The sequence below is a fragment of the Lytechinus pictus genome, chromosome 1, assembly GCF_037042905.1.
Source record: "Lytechinus pictus isolate F3 Inbred chromosome 1, Lp3.0, whole genome shotgun sequence".
NCBI lineage: Eukaryota > Metazoa > Echinodermata > Echinoidea > Temnopleuroida > Toxopneustidae > Lytechinus > Lytechinus pictus.
In genome coordinates this window covers 17,308,645-17,332,220 of record NC_087245.1, presented here as the reverse complement: position 1 = coordinate 17,332,220, position 23,576 = coordinate 17,308,645, and the positions used below count along the sequence as shown (strand labels likewise).

Below are 23,576 nucleotides of genomic sequence, written 5' to 3'. Positions count from 1 at the left end.
TGACTGGTGGGAATTTAAGAAAAAATTAAAAAATTTGAGATTATTGTTTACGTGGTGTCAGATCTATCTTATTAATGGCACTATATTGATATGGGATTCCATCCGAGTCACTTATTTCTAATGTCGATTGGTTGGTTCTCATTCGATACCACGTCAACCTTAGTTTATATACTCAGGAAAAACAAATCACCTCAGCACCTTTCATCGGTTCTCAGTTGATAACACGTCATCCTTTCTTTGTACACTCAAGAAAAAAACAACCCCAACACATTTTATCGGTCCTCATTTGATACAACGCCGTCCTTAGTTTGTACACTCAGGAAAAAAAATCACCTCAGCACCTTTTATCGTTTCTCAGTTGATACCACGTCATCGTTAGTTTTGTACACTCAGGAACACCCAGGGAATATCGGTTCTCAGTTGATACCACGTCATTTCTTGATTGTACGCTCTAAAAAAATATAGTTCAACATAGCACCCGAATCAACGCCAGGCAATGGGAGCACCGTTGGTCGGGTTCGATTTATAAATGGCACGGGAATAACGTAACGATTTCATTTGCCATATTACTGACTGGAATCGTATTCTTTATTCTAAACGATTTCCCCTTCATTTACCAATTTTTATTTGGTAATTTTTTTTCACCCCTATCTAATTTTCAGATTTTGATTTTCGCCTGCGTTAAATATGAATGTGCCGCTATCATATAGCTTTAAAACAAACAAACACACACACCTCCGTATGAGAAGTCATCAGTCTCGAAAAAGCCCTCAGACATTTATGGGAATGGGTGGTAGAATACACAGCAAAGAGAGAGCATGTGAAAAAAAAAAACACGCCATGAAGGATGCCCAGCAAAATAACGTCATGGGTATATTCTACCTGAGAGGGCGCTTGTCACAATGTCCTAATTTGTAACCTCAATTTAAACGAGTGAGGTATCACATCCCTGATCTAAATGAAACTAAAACTAGTTAGTGAGTATAGACTATAGTAGACTGCATGCAAAGTCCCTTAGCGGAAATCTTTGGTTCCAGAATGCTGCGAGTCTATTACAGGTTGGGTGTAAGCTTAATGATCTTTAAAAAAAAAAACAGTTCTTGTCATGTTGATATTCAGTAGTTATTATAATAACCTGTGGCAACTACGGGACTTAGAGGTTGGGCTGTGACTGATACTGTTTCTTTTATTATTATTACACCATCCCATCAAAGGGGATATTTTTGTTATCATCTTACTTCATAGTTCACTAGGCCAGATTCGCATATTGGTTATATAAATATTTTAAAAAAAATGGCGTTAGATACCTACCAATTTCTTATGAGTATATGAGTATCTACAGCATATCGAAGACAAAAAGAATAAATGACACTCTAAAAAAGGTTTACCAAATATTCTGTAAAATGGGAATATGCATGTTGGTTGGGTAAAAAGATATAAAAAGATATTAAAAAATGTAAAAAGATACCCAATATTTTGTAAATTTTACGCAATGTTGCGTTGAAATAGCCCAATTTGGAGTAAAAAAAAATACCCAGCAAACATGCATGTTCCCTCTCTACCCAATATTGGGTAAATTTTTACTTAGTGTTTCTAGCGTAGGTGTACTCTTAAACTGTGAGCTGTTTAAAACAGCCAGTCAATATTGAACTTGCAATTGACATTCCTTTCAGTTCTTCTGTTCGATATCATTATGCATATATTGTCCTCAATATGTTAATTATTGAAGAAGGGAATTCCTAGAATACTTTCGATCAGAAAGTACATAATTATTTGAGCTGGAGATGTTTGTGGGTGTGTGTGAGGGGGCATAAGGGTACGTTGGGAGGGTGTGTGGTTGTATGTGCGTCTGAGGGAGGGTGTGATCATGAGTTTATACTCAAATTTAAATCCCCTCTTTTCATGGGAGAGAGTGTAAAGCTCTATTCAAAATGATCAATCAAAGATTATTAGGGCTAGTAAATAGTTTACTGTCCGGGCTTGAAAGAAAATTAGTGTTCTTAATGACCACTATCTTAGATTTCTGTTTTTCCTTCTATATAACACGTCCAAATAGAGCAATTATTATCATCATTAATTCACCATGATGATCATAAATGTGCATGTCGATCTACTGAAGACATACATGAAGTAAACATTGTAAGAAGTGTTAATGATGAACTCAAGTAGCATATTAAATGTTACACAATGGATTTGAATGATTTTCTTTTAATCTAGCAAAAATACATTTCTGTACTTCTGAAATATAAAAAGAAATGATAATTAAAGTCTATTGATTAAACCTTAGAATTTGATTCAGGATGGTACGAAAAACACGTTGTTTCTTCATGATTATGGTCTTATTAAGAGCTTTCAAGGAATTATCGAGGCATGCCCGCATTTACCATGTTTACCAAAGTCAATTTGATTCTGACGTACATTGACAAGCCTGCCCTCTTGATATAGCGATACGTTATTATAATAAAGCGAGATATTGATCTGGGTTCCGTAATTGTACATTGTAGACTATGCAATCAATCGTTAAAAATGTTCTACGATCATTGCTAAGTACCTCCGGACTACGGGCCCCTGGAAGTACCGGAATACCACTCCCTCTCTTTTCCATCTCCTTACGGACCAAGCGCGCGCATATGGGCCCAAGAACCGTGAGTTCTTGTATGGCAAATGGATACACAGGCTGAACATGATTATTTCCCGTTTTTTTTTTTTCAATGAACCAGACAGTCCTAAAAAAAATTGTGGAAAAGGTCAGATTATGTGGACGTTAACGTCGCCACGATGATAAAAATCGTTTAAAAAGACACTGATCCAAATAAAACTAATATATAAACGACAATAGCTTAAACAAACCAACGAACCAAGATAGAAGCTGGCCGCAAGAAATACAAAAAGAAGACATAACGATAAATAATAAGAACTTCAATATAAACTTTTAAATCTTACTTTGATATCAATTTTATTTCTTCTGCAACTTTGATCTCTTATTCGCCTCCCACTTTTCTTCTTCTTCCTTTTCTTTCTCCTTTTGTTTTCTTCCCTTCTTATTTTCCGATTCTCCACCTTTCTTTCTTTCTCTGTCAATATTTCCCTATTTTTTTTAATAGGTTTGTGAGGACAGTCTGCGTTCGCGGAGCTGGGATGAATTGGCGGTGCCAGCACCCTTTCGACATAACCGGGTGAGGGGTGGGGGCTCCCGAGTAGTATGCTGAACCGATTATTTCTATGAAAGTATCAAATAATAACAACAAATATATCAATAGGAGAAAAAAAGGCAAGCTTGCATTTGATTTTAGATCCCCCAAAACAAGCTTACACAAGTACACAAATAAACATCTGGTACAGGAGACAACTCAGCACAGCGTTTTGAGAACCTCCTCCCGGTGGTATCGAAATGGTGTGGTGACTCCCCCCCCCCCCCCCCCCCACCCCCTCCCCCGAACCACCCCCGCTCCGCGAACGCAGACTGTCTTCACAAGCCATCCTGTCTTCTCCAGAAATTATGATTGTATTTTCAAATGAATTACACAATTTCAACTAAAAAAAATATGTGTTAATAATTAGAATAATACTAACTAACATCCGTACATATCCCGGGGGCCACTTCCATTGACGAGTGGATACCATGTGTGACCATGGGCTTTCAAAAACCATCCTAAACAAGTATAAACAAGTATTTTCCATGTTCTGAAAATGCACCCTTAACAAGTAATGGCGTGTGAAACCCTACCCTTAACAAGTATTTGAAACAATAGCGAAATATATACCTTTTGTTCATTATTTTAGTTTTTTTGACACCCTTATTACGTTACGTACGTAACGTGCCCTATCTTGAAAAAGAGATCCTTTTTACGTGTTTTGGGGATCACGCATGGTATCCACTCATCAATGGAAGTGCACCCCCCGCGAGGTAATATATCAATTATAACTTAAGCAATTGTGATTGATAAACACTTGACAAGATTCCTTGAATTGACCTCCTAAACAAGTACAACGATGTTATGTCACTGACGTGATCACGGACTTCGGCTTTACCTCTACTTTCATTATGTTTAGTACCACCCCACACACCTCGCTCAAATCGGACCCTAAACGCGTAGTGTTGGGGCAAAAAGTACATTCTTTATAAAGTATTTTAGTCCTTTTGTACCCTCGAAAATTGAACCGTAAACACGTAGTTTTCCTATCGAAATATATACCTTTTTTCATTATTTTAGTGTTTTAGACACCCCTATTACGTTACGTACGTAACGTGCCCTATCTTGAAAAAAGGATCCTTTCTACGTGTTTTGGGGGTCACGCATGGTATCCACTCATCAATGGAACTACCCCCGGGTACATATTAATATAAACCTAAGCAATTGTGATTGATAAACACAATTGGCTTGCTATATTGCAGTCATTGGTAAAGATGGTTGAAGTTCATTCAGAGCTTCCCAGACACTAATGTAATGAACCGTCCCCTTTGTCCAGGTTGGGGGCTTGTACAATCTTGGTGAAGATTTTAAGTGATGCACTGGGAATTTAACCACTGAGCTCGCCGTTCTCTATCATATCATATATAGGAGAAGAGATTATATACCAACAGAATCTGTTAATCCATACTATCTATACTCTCCTCATCCTATGAAAATGTGCTGAAATAATCCATGTCAGGAAGGAAATGGAAACAGTGTAGGGCATGAGTCACTGTCACATTCATCATCCACTTCGCCATGGGAACACCAAAACATCAAATAAAACAACAAAACTAAAAAAAAACATTGCGCAATCATGTTGGCTTCTGTCTTCCGTATTGAGCAATGTTAGCACAGTTATTCGTGTGTCATGACTGAACAGTTATAGATTATTGAGTGTTGTAAATCAAATTGTTGGATTTTTTACTCGGTTTTCTACCATTTAACAAAAGAAGTTTCCGAGGTAATCTACATCAGATTGGATGACTCTCTTGAAAAAATATGGGTGTTTGCTTCATTTTATAGGTATTGCAGATAATTTTGCAGTTTTTCTATCATGCATGCTATCAATATGCTTTAGTATCTTCCTCAATGTTTCAACGCAACTGGAACTCTTGTGCATTACGTTGGTAATATGGGTAGAGCTACCGACTTACTAAACAAATGGTAGAAATGAGATTGAGGTCACCCCCCTCCCCAAATTCCCACTTAGATGGTCATCTGTACCGCATGCGTTTTTCCGATTTTACGGATTTTTCGGGGGTTAGTTTTGGAATTATCCGAAGGAATCATTGAAAATACTGGGTGTTATAGGGCAGTTGAGGGGGCAGATATGGCGTACTGGGAAAAGAAAAGTCCAATGTTGTGATAGATTTTGACACAACATTCAGAAATAAAATCATATTTAACCCCTCTCTCTCTTTCTCTTTATATTCTACAAGTTTTTTTTTATTTTTACTGTTGTAATTTGTTGTATTTTTTGTCTATTTTTTATTTCAAAATCGTTTGAAATCTCTGTTCCAGGGTACAAGATGGCTTCACTAAGAGAATATATTGATAGGAACCTAGAGTGTCCAGTCTGCCTGGGCTTTCTGAAGGATCACCGAATTCTGTCATGCTCCCATACCTTCTGCAGGGGTTGTCTTGAGTTTCTACTCAACTCTCAACAGGATAAACAAAACATATTCTGTCCAGTATGCCGAGAAACCACACCAATTCCAGATGGTGACGCTGGTGGATTGCCGATGAGCAAAGCATTCCAGTCTATGGTAGCGGAAGTAACGGCTGAGAACGATAAAGAAATTAATGTCAATGATTTACAACGAGCTAACGTTGCATTGAAGAGACCCTGTACGTGCGATGAACATATGGATGGTGATGAGGAATGTTTCTGCGCCAACTGCGGGAAGTACATATGCTACAAGTGTGGCATTGGTGAGCATGTGCAGGAGGGACACACGGTCATGGACGTTGAACGCCATAAAGATGTCGTGAAAAGCAATGTTAATGAACTGTTGACGAAAGCAGCTACAAAGAAATGTGACATCGAAAAATACATTGCCTGTATAGCTGAACAATGGGAAACATGTGAGAAGGTAGATAAGGAACTCCATGACGACATCAACCAAGCTTTTGAGAAATCTGTTGCAGAGCTGATGGAGCGTAAGGAGCTCCTTAAGAGCAAAGTTGTGAATGAACTGAAGAAGATAAAAACGTCATTACTAGAAATGGAAAAGATCACTAATCAGCAAGTGACATATATCAACAAGGTTAGTGAGCTAGTAAGAGGGGGTTTAAAAGGTTTCCTGCAGAAAGCCTCTCTTCTGAAAGCACACGAAACCCTTTGTGAAGAGCTGGAAAAGCTTTTGAAGGAATCAGAACCTGATCAGGAAGGGCTAAGAAGATTGACTCACCAAAGTGAACGCATTCGCTTTGAAAGCGACAACCGAACAGCCAGAAATCTCTTGGACTGCGTTCGCCGAGGAAAACAATGGAGATTGGTGGCAGACAAGCAGCTGCCATCAGCTAATAGCATGGATAGTTTAGCAGTATCTCCAAACAACGACATATCCGTTGGTTGCCATGCAGGAGGAATAGTCACATATTCTGCTAATGGTACATTACAAGATAGAGTTCTGCTGAATGTTTTAGTTCGGGGCTTACAATATAGGCCAGATGGCTGCTATATTGTACGGAAAGGTGAAAATAACATTATCACTCTCTATACCCCAAAATGTAAGAAACTTGCCCTGTCATTTGACACACTGGATAATGTGAAGGGTGGCATTGGTGGCTTAGCACGGGGTCGAGATGGCCACATTTTCATCGGTTACAGGAAACTAAAAGAGATACACGTGTTCAATGCAAAAGGTGGGATACCAATCAGAGAGATAAAGTGTGATGGATACGAACCTCAACAGATCTTCTCACTATCGACAAGCAACAAGCTCTTGGTAAGAGACTTAAATGCAATAAGGGTGGTCGACAGCATATCAGGAACCATCCTGCATAGCGTCACCAAGGAAGCCCTCTCTGGATTCCCATGTTTGTGCACTGATGACACGGTTCTCATTGCATGGGTTAACAACAAGGAATGTGTGGCAAACATCTCTCTTTACACAAGTGAGCTCAAAATGATGAAAACCATCATCAGTGACTTTCACTTTCAAATCTCGGAAAGAAAGTGGTACTTTCTCCAAACATTCAAGAGTGGGGAGATAGCTTTCTGTACTCCAGACAGACTCTACATCTTCCGGGAGTCACTATAGAGTGATACACATCTAATTATTCATAATTTGTGTATCTAAATCGCCGATACACATGAGAATAATACGTATCTATGAATTAGTAACCAGCTGTAGTATGTAGATAGATAGATGGCGCTATATAAATGCCTAACATTATTAGGTGGTCTGTCATTAAGATGACAGATCACCTATTATATTCGTCAGAATTTTCTTTATTTTTATTGCCAAATCTTTGTCCACCTCTATCTCAAAATCGGGCATGTCAATTTCCTTGATTTTCATGTCATGTATGGGCATCAATATGGACATGGGAATGGAAACTTTTCAAGGTTATCAAATCATGATGACGTCATCTAGGCGCCATTTTGTAAAATTAAATGATTGATCATATCATCGCAACTAATCATAAAAAATCATCCATATTTGCATCATATCAAGTTCAGGTGACAGGTCATCAGGACATATCATCAGAGGTCATGCAAAGGTCACGACGCGCACGTACGCGCGCGTCAAAATTTTAAATTTCCCCAAATCGACCGTGGTCAAGTTTGGGTACGTTTCTGGTCATTTTGAGCATGTCAAGAATTTGCGCGCGCACAGGTATGCGTGCGCGTTCTTGCACCTACCATCGTTATGCATCTTCGAGTCATCATTTCTTTCATGTCTTTCCATTGTTCATTATCTTCTGATTAATTTGATACCTCATTCAGCCTCTTACGACCAATAATACGGGAATGCGCGACCATTCAAATTTGCATTACGCGCGTGTAAATGGGCTAAAATATGCCTATATAAATTTCACTGTAGCTCTTCAGGGAGTCCGTTGACCCCAATTTTTCTTTTCATATTCGAATAGAGTATGAATAGGAGATATGATTTCATGCCACATTGGACTCTTAATTACATCGTGACGTCATCAAAATGGCGTCGGAACTAAGAACAAGTGTTTTCTGTTTCATGATGTCACCACAGTCATTTAAATTGATTTTAATTCCGTAAATCTTGGTCTGTTCTCGCCAAATTTTCAATATGTTTTAGCTTAGAATGTATCCTTTAGACAATATCTCCACTGTTTCATTTTAAAGCTTGTACTATTCTCAAAACTAGAATTTGTAGAGTTTTGTCATCATGCCAATTTGGAATTGCAAGAATGTACATTCAATGTCAAGTTGACAATATGTTTCCTATTTTGCTCTCTGTGCTTGTCGAACACACTGTGGCCGACTGGATAACACACCTGACTGGTATACCAGGGTTCGGTGGTTCAAACCTCGCTGGACCCCCTTTTTTTTTTTTTTTTTTTTTGGTCCTTTTTAGGTGGTCTGTCATTAAGATGACAGATCACCTATTATATTCGTCAGAATTTTCTTTATTTTTATTGCCAAATCTTTGTCCACCTCTATCTCAAAATCGGGCATGTCAATTTCCTTGATTTTCATGTCATGTATGGGCATCATTATGGACATGGGAATGGAAACTTTTCAAGGTTATCAAATCATGATGACGTCATCTAGGCGCCATTTTGTAAAATTAAATGATTGATCATATCATCGCAACTAATCATAAAAAATCATCCATATTTGCATCATATCAAGTTCAGGTGACAGGTCATCAGGACATATCATCAGAGGTCATGCAAAGGTCACGACGCGCACGTACGCGCGCGTCAAAATTTTAAATTTCCCCAAATCGACCGTGGTCAAGTTTGGGTACGTTTCTGGTCATTTTGAGCATGTCAAGAATTTGCGCGCGCACAGGTATGCGTGCGCGTTCTTGCACCTACCATCGTTATGCATCTTCGAGTCATCATTTCTTTCATGTCTTTCCATTGTTCATTATCTTCTGATTAATTTGATACCTCATTCAGCCTCTTACGACCAATAATACGGGAATGCGCGTCCATTCAAATTTGCATTACGCGCGTGTAAATGGGCTAAAATATGCCTATATAAATTTCACTGTAGCTCTTCAGGGAGTCCGTTGACCCCAATTTTTCTTTTCATATTCGAATAGAGTATGAATAGGAGATATGATTTCATGCCACATTTGACTCTTAATTACATCGTGACGTCATCAAAATGGCGTCGGAACTAAGAACAAGTGTTTTCTGTTTCATGATGTCACCACAGTCATTTAAATTGATTTTAATTCCGTAAATCTTGGTCTGTTCTCGCCAAATTTTCAATATGTTTTAGCTTAGAATGTATCCTTTAGACAATATCTCCACTGTTTCATTTTAAAGCTTGTACTATTCTCAAAACTAGAATTTGTAGAGTTTTGTCATCATGCCAATTTGGAATTGCAAGAATGTACATTCAATGTCAAGTTGACAATATGTTTCCTATTTTGCTCTCTGTGCTTGTCGAACACACTGTGGCCGACTGGATAACACACCTGACTGGTATACCAGGGTTCGGTGGTTCAAACCTCGCTGGACCCCCTTTTTTTTTTTTTTTTTTTTTTTGGTCCTTTTTAGGTGGTCTGTCATTAAGATGACAGATCACCTATTATATTCGTCAGAATTTTCTTTATTTTTATTGCCAAATCTTTGTCCACCTCTATCTCAAAATCGGGCATGTCAATTTCCTTGATTTTCATGTCATGTATGGGCATCATTATGGACATGGGAATGGAAACTTTTCAAGGTTATCAAATCATGATGACGTCATCTAGGCGCCATTTTGTAAAATTAAATGATTGATCATATCATCGCAACTAATCATAAAAAATCATCCATATTTGCATCATATCAAGTTCAGGTGACAGGTCATCAGGACATATCATCAGAGGTCATGCAAAGGTCACGACGCGCACGTACGCGCGCGTCAAAATTTTAAATTTCCCCAAATCGACCGTGGTCAAGTTTGGGTACGTTTCTGGTCATTTTGAGCATGTCAAGAATTTGCGCGCGCACAGGTATGCGTGCGCGTTCTTGCACCTACCATCGTTATGCATCTTCGAGTCATCATTTCTTTCATGTCTTTCCATTGTTCATTATCTTCTGATTAATTTGATACCTCATTCAGCCTCTTACGACCAATAATACGGGAATGCGCGTCCATTCAAATTTGCATTACGCGCGTGTAAATGGGCTAAAATATGCCTATATAAATTTCACTGTAGCTCTTCAGGGAGTCCGTTGACCCCAATTTTTCTTTTCATATTCGAATAGAGTATGAATAGGAGATATGATTTCATGCCACATTTGACTCTTAATTACATCGTGACGTCATCAAAATGGCGTCGGAACTAAGAACAAGTGTTTTCTGTTTCATGATGTCACCACAGTCATTTAAATTGATTTTAATTCCGTAAATCTTGGTCTGTTCTCGCCAAATTTTCAATATGTTTTAGCTTAGAATGTATCCTTTAGACAATATCTCCACTGTTTCATTTTAAAGCTTGTACTATTCTCAAAACTAGAATTTGTAGAGTTTTGTCATCATGCCAATTTGGAATTGCAAGAATGTACATTCAATGTCAAGTTGACAATATGTTTCCTATTTTGCTCTCTGTGCTTGTCGAACACACTGTGGCCGACTGGATAACACACCTGACTGGTATACCAGGGTTCGGTGGTTCAAACCTCGCTGGACCCCCTTTTTTTTTTTTTTTTTTTTTTGGTCCTTTTTAGGTGGTCTGTCATTAAGATGACAGATCACCTATTATATTCGTCAGAATTTTCTTTATTTTTATTGCCAAATCTTTGTCCACCTCTATCTCAAAATCGGGCATGTCAATTTCCTTGATTTTCATGTCATGTATGGGCATCATTATGGACATGGGAATGGAAACTTTTCAAGGTTATCAAATCATGATGACGTCATCTAGGCGCCATTTTGTAAAATTAAATGATTGATCATATCATCGCAACTAATCATAAAAAATCATCCATATTTGCATCATATCAAGTTCAGGTGACAGGTCATCAGGACATATCATCAGAGGTCATGCAAAGGTCACGACGCGCACGTACGCGCGCGTCAAAATTTTAAATTTCCCCAAATCGACCGTGGTCAAGTTTGGGTACGTTTCTGGTCATTTTGAGCATGTCAAGAATTTGCGCGCGCACAGGTATGCGTGCGCGTTCTTGCACCTACCATCGTTATGCATCTTCGAGTCATCATTTCTTTCATGTCTTTCCATTGTTCATTATCTTCTGATTAATTTGATACCTCATTCAGCCTCTTACGACCAATAATACGGGAATGCGCGTCCATTCAAATTTGCATTACGCGCGTGTAAATGGGCTAAAATATGCCTATATAAAATTCACTGTAGCTCTTCAGGGAGTCCGTTGACCCCAATTTTTCTTTTCATATTCGAATAGAGTATGAATAGGAGATATGATTTCATGCCACATTTGACTCTTAATTACATCGTGACGTCATCAAAATGGCGTCGGAACTAAGAACAAGTGTTTTCTGTTTCATGATGTCACCACAGTCATTTAAATTGATTTTAATTCCGTAAATCTTGGTCTGTTCTCGCCAAATTTTCAATATGTTTTAGCTTAGAATGTATCCTTTAGACAATATCTCCACTGTTTCATTTTAAAGCTTGTACTATTCTCAAAACTAGAATTTGTAGAGTTTTGTCATCATGCCAATTTGGAATTGCAAGAATGTACATTCAATGTCAAGTTGACAATATGTTTCCTATTTTGCTCTCTGTGCTTGTCGAATACACTGTGGCCGACTGGATAACACACCTGACTGGTATACCAGGGTTCGGTGGTTCAAACCTCGCTGGACCCCCTTTTTTTTTTTTTTTTTTTTTTGGTCCTTTTTAGGTGGTCTGTCATTAAGATGACAGATCACCTATTATATTCGTCAGAATTTTCTTTATTTTTATTGCCAAATCTTTGTCCACCTCTATCTCAAAATCGGGCATGTCAATTTCCTTGATTTTCATGTCATGTATGGGCATCATTATGGACATGGGAATGGAAACTTTTCAAGGTTATCAAATCATGATGACGTCATCTAGGCGCCATTTTGTAAAATTAAATGATTGATCATATCATCGCAACTAATCATAAAAAATCATCCATATTTGCATCATATCAAGTTCAGGTGACAGGTCATCAGGACATATCATCAGAGGTCATGCAAAGGTCACGACGCGCACGTACGCGCGCGTCAAAATGTTAAATTTCCCCAAATCGACCGTGGTCAAGTTTGGGTACGTTTCTGGTCATTTTGAGCATGTCAAGAATTTGCGCGCGCACAGGTATGCGTGCGCGTTCTTGCACCTACCATCGTTATGCATCTTCGAGTCATCATTTCTTTCATGTCTTTCCATTGTTCATTATCTTCTGATTAATTTGATACCTCATTCAGCCTCTTACGACCAATAATACGGGAATGCGCGTCCATTCAAATTTGCATTACGCGCGCGTAAATGGGCTAAAATATGCCTATATAAAATTCACTGTAGCTCTTCAGGGAGTCCGTTGACCCCAATTTTTCTTTTCATATTCGAATAGAGTATGAATAGGAGATATGATTTCATGCCACATTTGACTCTTAATTACATCGTGACGTCATCAAAATGGCGTCGGAACTAAGAACAAGTGTTTTCTGTTTCATGATGTCACCACAGTCATTTAAATTGATTTTAATTCCGTAAATCTTGGTCTGTTCTCGCCAAATTTTCAATATGTTTTAGCTTAGAATGTATCCTTTAGACAATATCTCCACTGTTTCATTTTAAAGCTTGTACTATTCTCAAAACTAGAATTTGTAGAGTTTTGTCATCATGCCAATTTGGAATTGCAAGAATGTACATTCAATGTCAAGTTGACAATATGTTTCCTATTTTGCTCTCTGTGCTTGTCGAACACACTGTGGCCGACTGGATAACACACCTGACTGGTATACCAGGGTTCGGTGGTTCAAACCTCGCTGGACCCCCTTTTTTTTTTTTTTTTTTTTTTGGTCCTTTTTAGGTGGTCTGTCATTAAGATGACAGATCACCTATTATATTCGTCAGAATTTTCTTTATTTTTATTGCCAAATCTTTGTCCACCTCTATCTCAAAATCGGGCATGTCAATTTCCTTGATTTTCATGTCATGTATGGGCATCATTATGGACATGGGAATGGAAACTTTTCAAGGTTATCAAATCATGATGACGTCATCTAGGCGCCATTTTGTAAAATTAAATGATTGATCATATCATCGCAACTAATCATAAAAAATCATCCATATTTGCATCATATCAAGTTCAGGTGACAGGTCATCAGGACATATCATCAGAGGTCATGCAAAGGTCACGACGCGCACGTACGCGCGCGTCAAAATGTTAAATTTCCCCAAATCGACCGTGGTCAAGTTTGGGTACGTTTCTGGTCATTTTGAGCATGTCAAGAATTTGCGCGCGCACAGGTATGCGTGCGCGTTCTTGCACCTACCATCGTTATGCATCTTCGAGTCATCATTTCTTTCATGTCTTTCCATTGTTCATTATCTTCTGATTAATTTGATACCTCATTCAGCCTCTTACGACCAATAATACGGGAATGCGCGTCCATTCAAATTTGCATTACGCGCGCGTAAATGGGCTAAAATATGCCTATATAAAATTCACTGTAGCTCTTCAGGGAGTCCGTTGACCCCAATTTTTCTTTTCATATTCGAATAGAGTATGAATAGGAGATATGATTTCATGCCACATTTGACTCTTAATTACATCGTGACGTCATCAAAATGGCGTCGGAACTAAGAACAAGTGTTTTCTGTTTCATGATGTCACCACAGTCATTTAAATTGATTTTAATTCCGTAAATCTTGGTCTGTTCTCGCCAAATTTTCAATATGTTTTAGCTTAGAATGTATCCTTTAGACAATATCTCCACTGTTTCATTTTAAAGCTTGTACTATTCTCAAAACTAGAATTTGTAGAGTTTTGTCATCATGCCAATTTGGAATTGCAAGAATGTACATTCAATGTCAAGTTGACAATATGTTTCCTATTTTGCTCTCTGTGCTTGTCGAACACACTGTGGCCGACTGGATAACACACCTGACTGGTATACCAGGGTTCGGTGGTTCAAACCTCGCTGGACCCCCTTTTTTTTTTTTTTTTTTTTTTGGTCCTTTTTAGGTGGTCTGTCATTAAGATGACAGATCACCTATTATATTCGTCAGAATTTTCTTTATTTTTATTGCCAAATCTTTGTCCACCTCTATCTCAAAATCGGGCATGTCAATTTCCTTGATTTTCATGTCATGTATGGGCATCATTATGGACATGGGAATGGAAACTTTTCAAGGTTATCAAATCATGATGACGTCATCTAGGCGCCATTTTGTAAAATTAAATGATTGATCATATCATCGCAACTAATCATAAAAAATCATCCATATTTGCATCATATCAAGTTCAGGTGACAGGTCATCAGGACATATCATCAGAGGTCATGCAAAGGTCACGACGCGCACGTACGCGCGCGTCAAAATTTTAAATTTCCCCAAATCGACCGTGGTCAAGTTTGGGTACGTTTCTGGTCATTTTGAGCATGTCAAGAATTTGCGCGCGCACAGGTATGCGTGCGCGTTCTTGCACCTACCATCGTTATGCATCTTCGAGTCATCATTTCTTTCATGTCTTTCCATTGTTCATTATCTTCTGATTAATTTGATACCTCATTCAGCCTCTTACGACCAATAATACGGGAATGCGCGTCCATTCAAATTTGCATTACGCGCGCGTAAATGGGCTAAAATATGCCTATATAAAATTCACTGTAGCTCTTCAGGGAGTCCGTTGACCCCAATTTTTCTTTTCATATTCGAATAGAGTATGAATAGGAGATATGATTTCATGCCACATTTGACTCTTAATTACATCGTGACGTCATCAAAATGGCGTCGGAACTAAGAACAAGTGTTTTCTGTTTCATGATGTCACCACAGTCATTTAAATTGATTTTAATTCCGTAAATCTTGGTCTGTTCTCGCCAAATTTTCAATATGTTTTAGCTTAGAATGTATCCTTTAGACAATATCTCCACTGTTTCATTTTAAAGCTTGTACTATTCTCAAAACTAGAATTTGTAGAGTTTTGTCATCATGCCAATTTGGAATTGCAAGAATGTACATTCAATGTCAAGTTGACAATATGTTTCCTATTTTGCTCTCTGTGCTTGTCGAACACACTGTGGCCGACTGGATAACACACCTGACTGGTATACCAGGGTTCGGTGGTTCAAACCTCGCTGGACCCCCTTTTTTTTTTTTTTTTTTTTTTGGTCCTTTTTAGGTGGTCTGTCATTAAGATGACAGATCACCTATTATATTCGTCAGAATTTTCTTTATTTTTATTGCCAAATCTTTGTCCACCTCTATCTCAAAATCGGGCATGTCAATTTCCTTGATTTTCATGTCATGTATGGGCATCATTATGGACATGGGAATGGAAACTTTTCAAGGTTATCAAATCATGATGACGTCATCTAGGCGCCATTTTGTAAAATTAAATGATTGATCATATCATCGCAACTAATCATAAAAAATCATCCATATTTGCATCATATCAAGTTCAGGTGACAGGTCATCAGGACATATCATCAGAGGTCATGCAAAGGTCACGACGCGCACGTACGCGCGCGTCAAAATTTTAAATTTCCCCAAATCGACCGTGGTCAAGTTTGGGTACGTTTCTGGTCATTTTGAGCATGTCAAGAATTTGCGCGCGCACAGGTATGCGTGCGCGTTCTTGCACCTACCATCGTTATGCATCTTCGAGTCATCATTTCTTTCATGTCTTTCCATTGTTCATTATCTTCTGATTAATTTGATACCTCATTCAGCCTCTTACGACCAATAATACGGGAATGCGCGTCCATTCAAATTTGCATTACGCGCGCGTAAATGGGCTAAAATATGCCTATATAAAATTCACTGTAGCTCTTCAGGGAGTCCGTTGACCCCAAATTTTTTCTCACTCTTTTATATATTCAATATTTCATTTGGAGATTTTGTAATTACGTCAATTTTAAGTTATTAGTGAAAATTACATATTTCCGCAACAAACGTCAATGACTTGACCGTATCTTCGTTTTTACTGGTCAGTTTTCTTCCAAATTTTGATATCGTATAGTGAAGACAATTCTCTACAAATAACGTGGAATAATTTTGACTTTTGACCACAGCATCAATGTGTTATGATGTGTTTAAATTTTTGCAAATTTTTTCTGGACGTAATTTTTGAGAAATTCTTTAGAGAAATGTTTTATTAACCAATTGTACAGTCTTCCTGAAAATTTCAAGCCCACTTGCCTTGCATTTTTTTATGTAGGACAATTTTTGTAATTTTGCCGGAACTTTTTAAGGGGCAATTTTAACATTGTAAAACATCATTTATGTATTTTTTAGTAATCGCTGCAATATTTAAACGCTATTGGGTTGAAAATTTTCATTCCGGACATTTTGCGGAAATTCCTGGATTTTTTTCTGTTTGTTCATTTTTACTTAATATAACATATAACAAATTTTCAGGTACCTTCTGTGAAATGAAAAAATTGTGCAATTTAGTTAATTACACATGTTCCCGAAATTTTGCGGGAAAATTGCCAGTATTTGAATCTTTTACCTGACTTTTTTTCAGTAAAAATCATCAAGAAAGAATTTTCAAGTAAATGTCAAAGTCATACACAATTAATAAATGGATATTGAAAATTTTTGACGGAAAATATTATTTGAAATGTTTAAAAATTTTCAGAAATTTGGCAAACATTTACAAAAAAATCTGGTTCTTTTATCAAATACATCACTCATGAGTTTTGAGGTGAATGCTGTGAAATTATAGCATTATGAAACTTCTCATTAAAATCTATTGAAATGTAGCAGAAAATTTGAACAAAAATATTTAAGATATTTTAGCTTTTAAAAAGTATCACCTATGAATTTTCAAGTATTCTGTGAAATTAATACCCACTGACATTGTGAAATGTCAGTGGGTGAAATTAAAAAAAAAATGCTCAAAGTACAAAGAATTTTTAACAAGAATTTGCATAAAAAACATCAAACTGTCGATTAAAAATTAGCTGCTGTGAAAATTAAGGCGCCTTTCATTGCGCAATTTTGGAAAGCCAATTTCGGTAAAATCGTCTGAGATTTTTGGAGAGTTTTTAAGCCGGCATTTTACGTGCTCCTAACTTTATTTCGTATTCAACATATTGCATTATCACCACCATCATTATAATCATCACGATTGTCATCACTACATTTATAATCACATTTAGCAATGGTCAAAATTTATTCCTTTGATGTCTATGATCAAGATTATCAATCATATCTGAATGATTCATTCCCGGGATTCATTTTATACAACATTAGCCGACAATGAATGAAAAATCATGACAGACCACCTAATTCGTCCGCATGACGAATTAAAATCTAGTTATTATTATTATTACATGGACACGAGAATGAACCTCTTTCAATTAGTCTCCGGGAGATCAAGTTACCGGTCAGCCCTTCTGTGCATTTCAGACACACACGACAATGATTACATCTTACTGGAGTCTTTTAGTGATATATTAATTCATGATATCTACTAAAGAATACTCGAACGATATTTGTATATTTATAAAGGCAAGTAACTGTGTATGGGGGAATTTTTTATTCTTATTTTTTTTCTTCTTATTCTTTGGAATGAATATATAGCTGATGGCACCGCAAAATACTTTACTCATCTGTCTAAGACTTTTGCTAGTCAACGGCATTGTGATCTTCATGTAGATCAGAATGGAAGAATGACATTATCACGCCCTTTATACTTATTCGAAATCAGCGAGAATCAAGGAGATGTTGCCGGAATATAAACAGAAAAAAACACCGCCGATATTCGGGAGGGAATTTCAAATTGCAAGAATGTCCTTGAAGTTGACTCGGCTAGTCCTTGAACCCACTGAACATCCAGCAATACAGTGGCGTATCTAGAAAAAGCAATCCCTAAACCAGTGTAATTTATCAAAATCGAGCCCTTTCAAAAATATGACTTCGTAGTAGGGGTGGTAAGTGGTGCTGAAATATCGCTGAAATAATTGTTGATGTTGATAGTTTCTTTGATTGTTCTTGACATTAATATCCCGATGGGACTCCCCTCTTTTCTCCCTAATCCAATCGAAGCCCACTTTTTTCCTATTTTAAGCCACCTGAAATTTGTAGGAGACACATGAGGTTGCCGAATATATTCAAAATTACTCTAGAACGCAATTTTGGTTCAAATCTTGTTCGAATTCCAGAGGCCTTTGTGCGTATTGGATTCGGAGTACGTTGTTAATTTTCGATTGCAGTTGGAAATTATCTCACTTAGATTACGTAGTAAAAGTTATAAGCATGAACATGTTTTCGTTGGGCTGACGAATGGGCCCAAACATATCAAACGCTCTGAGAATGTATATTTAAACACACTTCGAATATACAGGAAAATTTAACATAATTATTATGAATATAATGTCTATGGAATAGAATTATATACACCTACAAATTGTAGGATGTAATGTTGACGAATAATGTAAATTTGTATACAAATGCAAATGTGGATTCCATTATGAAAAAAATATCAATACCCCTTGTCGAATTAAAATGTAAAATTAACTGCATGATATATGGTCTTGAAAAATAAATAAATCAACTATCGGCATTTAATGATTCTGATTAAATTCAGTATTATATAAATTCAGGGTAACACCAACACCGAATTTTCCAGAATAGATTTGTACAGATTCTGCCCGAATGTGGTCTAATTCGGTGGATTTGGAACCTATTCGTCTCTGATCCGGGGAGCTTCCCGAATCAAAGACGAATAGGTGCAGAATAATAGCAGAATAGCCAAGATTAGAAAGTTGTCTGATCGTCAATATGTTCTCATTTCCCACTTTTCGCTATGCAACGCGGACGACGGTATATTGATTTTGGAAGAGACTTTTGGGCCCGTCGCAAAACAGTGTCCTGCGATGCAAGTTGTGTGACATTGTCCAGTCATTTTAACTTTTTACTTGGAACAAATTGCAACAGAATTTATTCCAATGCAGAACATTTCTTTGAGGTCCATTGAAGACCATACTAAAAGTCCCAAAAAATCCGAATAGGGGAAAGTGTTCTAATTTGCATAAACATAATGGTTAGTTTTGGTCATATTCGCTCATTTAGTTTACGTAGCAGACGACGCCAGTCTAAACTGTGTACTCAGACCCGATTGGAAATGATATCAATTCCGGCTTCGATACTACTATAAACATTGGCTTCCTCAAACTATAGCTATATTATAAATATCAGTAAGCAAAGAATTATACTACAAGAAAACTGTTACTATTAACATTAAATGCATAAATTCGATTATGTTTGGACTGTATTAATTGTTTAATATGAAAGGGTCTAGGCATATGCTAGTCACATAGCGTTGTACACCAAGTAATGACATTTTCTGCCTGCTCGATCTCAGAGTTCAAAAGAAAAATGAAATGTAGCTATTAGACCTGCCACATCTTATTATACTACTATTATACTACCGATGTCACTCACCCCTTTTCTGTATTTTGTCAATTTATGGAAAATCTGTCAATTTGGAGCCCCTAAAGAAGGAAGGGGTCGATGCGCTGATAGACGAAACCTATTCATCTTTAAGTGGTTTCAAATAATAAAAGTGACAGAAATGCAGAAGCAAACAGCATATAGCAGAAATGCATATAGCAGAAATGCCTTTTGCCTTAATGGGGAGGGGGGTAAAAAAAAAACTACGATTTTGTTTAAATAAAGAGGGAAAATAGACAAAATCGTGGGGAGACTTCGGGAACCACTGACATGCCAAAGGGGGTAGGCTTTGTTGAGACAGCACTTCTTCATATGTATCTGATAGAGGAAAATCTACTTTTTTATATTCAAGTGGTTAAGAAAAAAATGAAAGAGGTTTGCTATAGAGCAGAAATAACGTTTTGCCTCAATAGGGGCTCCAAATTGGCAGGTTTTCCCAATAAATTAATTAGGAGGCAAAATATGGAAAAGGGTTGGGTGACTTCGCCAAACCCTTTAGAGGTAGGGTTTGCTGTGCCAGCACTTCTTTGTATGTAGCTGATAGAGGAAAATCAAATTCTGTAATTTCCGAGTGATTAAAAACTATTAACCGGACAGTCCCGAAAACTATTGCAATCGATATATAATATCTTAATCATCGTGAATTGTGTATTCATTTTAAGATTTTCACATTATCTGTGCAAAAAATATTAAGGATAAGGCATATCAATTAATTTTTGGCAGCCATCTTGGATTTATGCAAATTAGATGCCTTTCCCCTATTCGGATAGTTTGGGACTTTTAGTATGTTGTACTAGGGACCTTACAGAAATGCATTGTGGTGAAAAAAATTAAGTTGCAATTTGTTCCAAGTTTGGTCAAAATTTGGGCTAAAATGACTGGGCTAATGATAACTTTTTTTACGTTTCGCATCCGCGACGGAAACATTCAATCTGCGTTTCGTGTGCAAAATTCTGGTTGCTACTATGGTAACAGCGAAATATCCGATTTCGGGCGAACTTCCAGAGCCACACTTGGTTCCTCCCAGAGCTCGAGGGGCCGTTGTTTGCATATCAACGCATGCAAAATAGTTTCGGCTGGAGAGGTGATCTGACCCATGGAATCAATTGCCATTGATCCACCAATAATCCACATTTGATGCAATATCGATTCGATAGACTGTAATGATCTATATCTAAGCCTTAATTTAGTAAGTTTTTCCTCACTCAATATGTACTCGATTTGTTTGAAAAACCACTTTCTTATCCATGTCATAATCTACCATGTAGGCCGCTAGCCTTTCGCATATCTCCAGCCAGCTGCCAGAGTAGCGACCCACCGATGGCTCAGGCTGGCATGGTGTCGCATGAAAGAATTTTGCACACGAAAGGCAGATCTATAGTGCCTGTAACACAAAGCTTAGCAATGATTGTAGAACAGTTTTCTACGTTTGATTGACTACAATGTACAATCAATCCTAAAAATCGAGTGTATGATAAATCGTTAACTTTTGTGTTACCGGACCCTAATGACGCGTTCCTGAGGTTTGCAAAACTCGCTATTTTCTGCCATTTGGCGCAAGCCTCTTTTTGAACCCCTGACAAAAACGTACCATGTGCGCTCAAGCATGAACGAAACTTATTTTTAATGGCATTTGAAAGATAAGACTTCAGAACATCTATTGACATAAAAATATAGACATAATTTGAAACAAAATTTTTGACTTTTCGAGACTGTCCCGGTTTTTTTTATTTTCTTCGTTTTTTTAAATAATATTTTTCCTTCTCTCTATTTTTCGATCTGTTCTTTTCCCTTTAACTCTTCTTCGTTTTCTTCCCCTCTCTTACTTTTCAATTCTCCATCTTTCTTTTTCTCTTTCACTGTCAATATGTTTTTATGTTTTTTGGGGGGCCAGACTAAAATCATCCTTACAGGTATCACATTTCGACATAGCGGGGGGGGGGGGGGACAAATTATTTTTCCTACGAACTTTTGGCTCGTTGAAAACGAGCACTATGATCACTTTACAAATATCATAAATATTATGAATATATAGACATACATGCAAGATGGTGATTTTCCGTGCTAAATATTCTCTCGAAAATGATAGTTTAGACATTATCGAAGAATTTAATAGTAACCATTTAAATGACATTTCGATCAAGCGTCAAAGACGTAATTTGAAACAAAATTGAGTACAGTTACCACCGAGTTCTAATTCATTTTGTCGTCAGTCCAATTGAACAATGTAGATCTACTATTAATAATGTGATGTGGGTGTGCATGCTCATTTGTGTGTTGTTCAGCGGTAATCAACAATCAACTTTTGTATGTTCAACTATTTTACATCATGAACCTGAATGAAGAAAACTGAAAAAAAAGATAAATCAGAGATCGATACTCGAAAGGGAGTAAAACCCTATGCATTTATGGGCTGCGGAGGGGGGTAAATAAAAAAAAAACCCACATAAATATGAACTTTCCCATTTATCCTGGATTTTTACTTTATATCTCTATCCATAGGTTTCTTATGTTTTCTTAAAGGAATAGTTTCATCAACTAGCAATAAACATTTTAAAAAAATCATCATGCCATGTCTGGCCCCCTAAGAAATTTAGATTCATAAAGCCAATGGCCACCCCCTAAAAAATCCCTCACAGAGATCAATATTTGTGTCAGTCACCCCCCCCCCCCCCATGCTGGAATACCGATCGACATCCATATGAAAGGGAGAATGTAGGCCTATGCCATGTATGCGGCATTGGGAGAAGAAAAAAAAATTAAAACAAAGAGAAAGAGAGATATCATTGCAAGAGATATTGTAATTTGCAATTAAAAAAAAATCATAAGTATATTTGAAGTTTGTCGATTGGGGAATGGACCTACTAGTAGGTATATGATTGCAAACAATCTGCATCACGCGATACATCAAGCAGAACAACACACATGGAATGCACATGCCTACCCACGTCACACGAATTGGACTAAAGTGAAGACAAAATGAATTACGACCTCGGTGAGGGGCTCGGTGAAGAGTCTGCGTACTCAATTCTGTTTCAAAATGTCTCAACTATCATTTTCGAGAAACTAATCATCACGGAAAATCATCATCTTGCCGATCATCGGTAGAGATGTTAATGAATATTCAGGATATCTGTAAAATGATCATAGTGCGGATGTGCAATGAACAAAAAGTTCGAAGGAAAAATAATTTCGCAGCCGGCGTGGGTGGGGGGTGTCACTTACATTGATGAGTGGATACCATGCGCGACCAAAATAACACGTAAAAAGATGTCTTTTTCAAGATAGGGCACGTTACGTACGTAACGTAATAAGGGTGTCAAAAACACTAAAATGATGAAAAAAATCGCTAGGAAAAGCTACGCGTTTAAGGTCAAATTTGCGAGGGTATAAAAAAGACTAAAATGTTTTATAAAGGATGTCCTTTTTCCCCAACACTACGTGTTTAGAGTGCGATTTGCGCGAGGTGTGGAAGGTGGGGCTGTACTAAACCAAATGGTGTGTAAACGTAAAAACGACGACCGACGGACCCATGACATAGCCTAACAATAAAATATCGCTGTATTGTTTAGGGGTTCAATTCAGGGAATACTTGCAAAGGGTATAGTTTTGTTTTCAATACTTGTTAAGGGTAGGGTTTCACACGCCATTACTTGTTAAGGAGTGCATTTTAATGAATATGGAAAATACTTGTTTAGGGTGCTTTTCGAGACCCCATGGTCGCGCATGGTATCCACTCGTCAATGGAAGTGCCCCCCCCCCCCCCAGGATTCCGAACCAGTTACTTCTGTGAAAGTTGTATATCACTAACACAATTAAACAACTGGTA

General features: G+C 37.5%; 1 protein-coding gene across 1 annotated transcript; it reads left to right on the top strand.

Moving 5' to 3' along the window:
- The first annotated feature begins 5,485 nt into the window (after window positions 1-5,485).
- On the top strand, window positions 5,486-7,339 carry LOC135153961 (uncharacterized). The gene has a single exon (XM_064098958.1). The coding sequence runs from the start codon at window positions 5,486-5,488 to the stop codon at window positions 7,220-7,222; it is 1,737 nt and encodes a 578-aa protein (XP_063955028.1). The 3' UTR covers window positions 7,223-7,339.
- The last annotated feature ends 16,237 nt before the right edge of the window (window positions 7,340-23,576 follow it).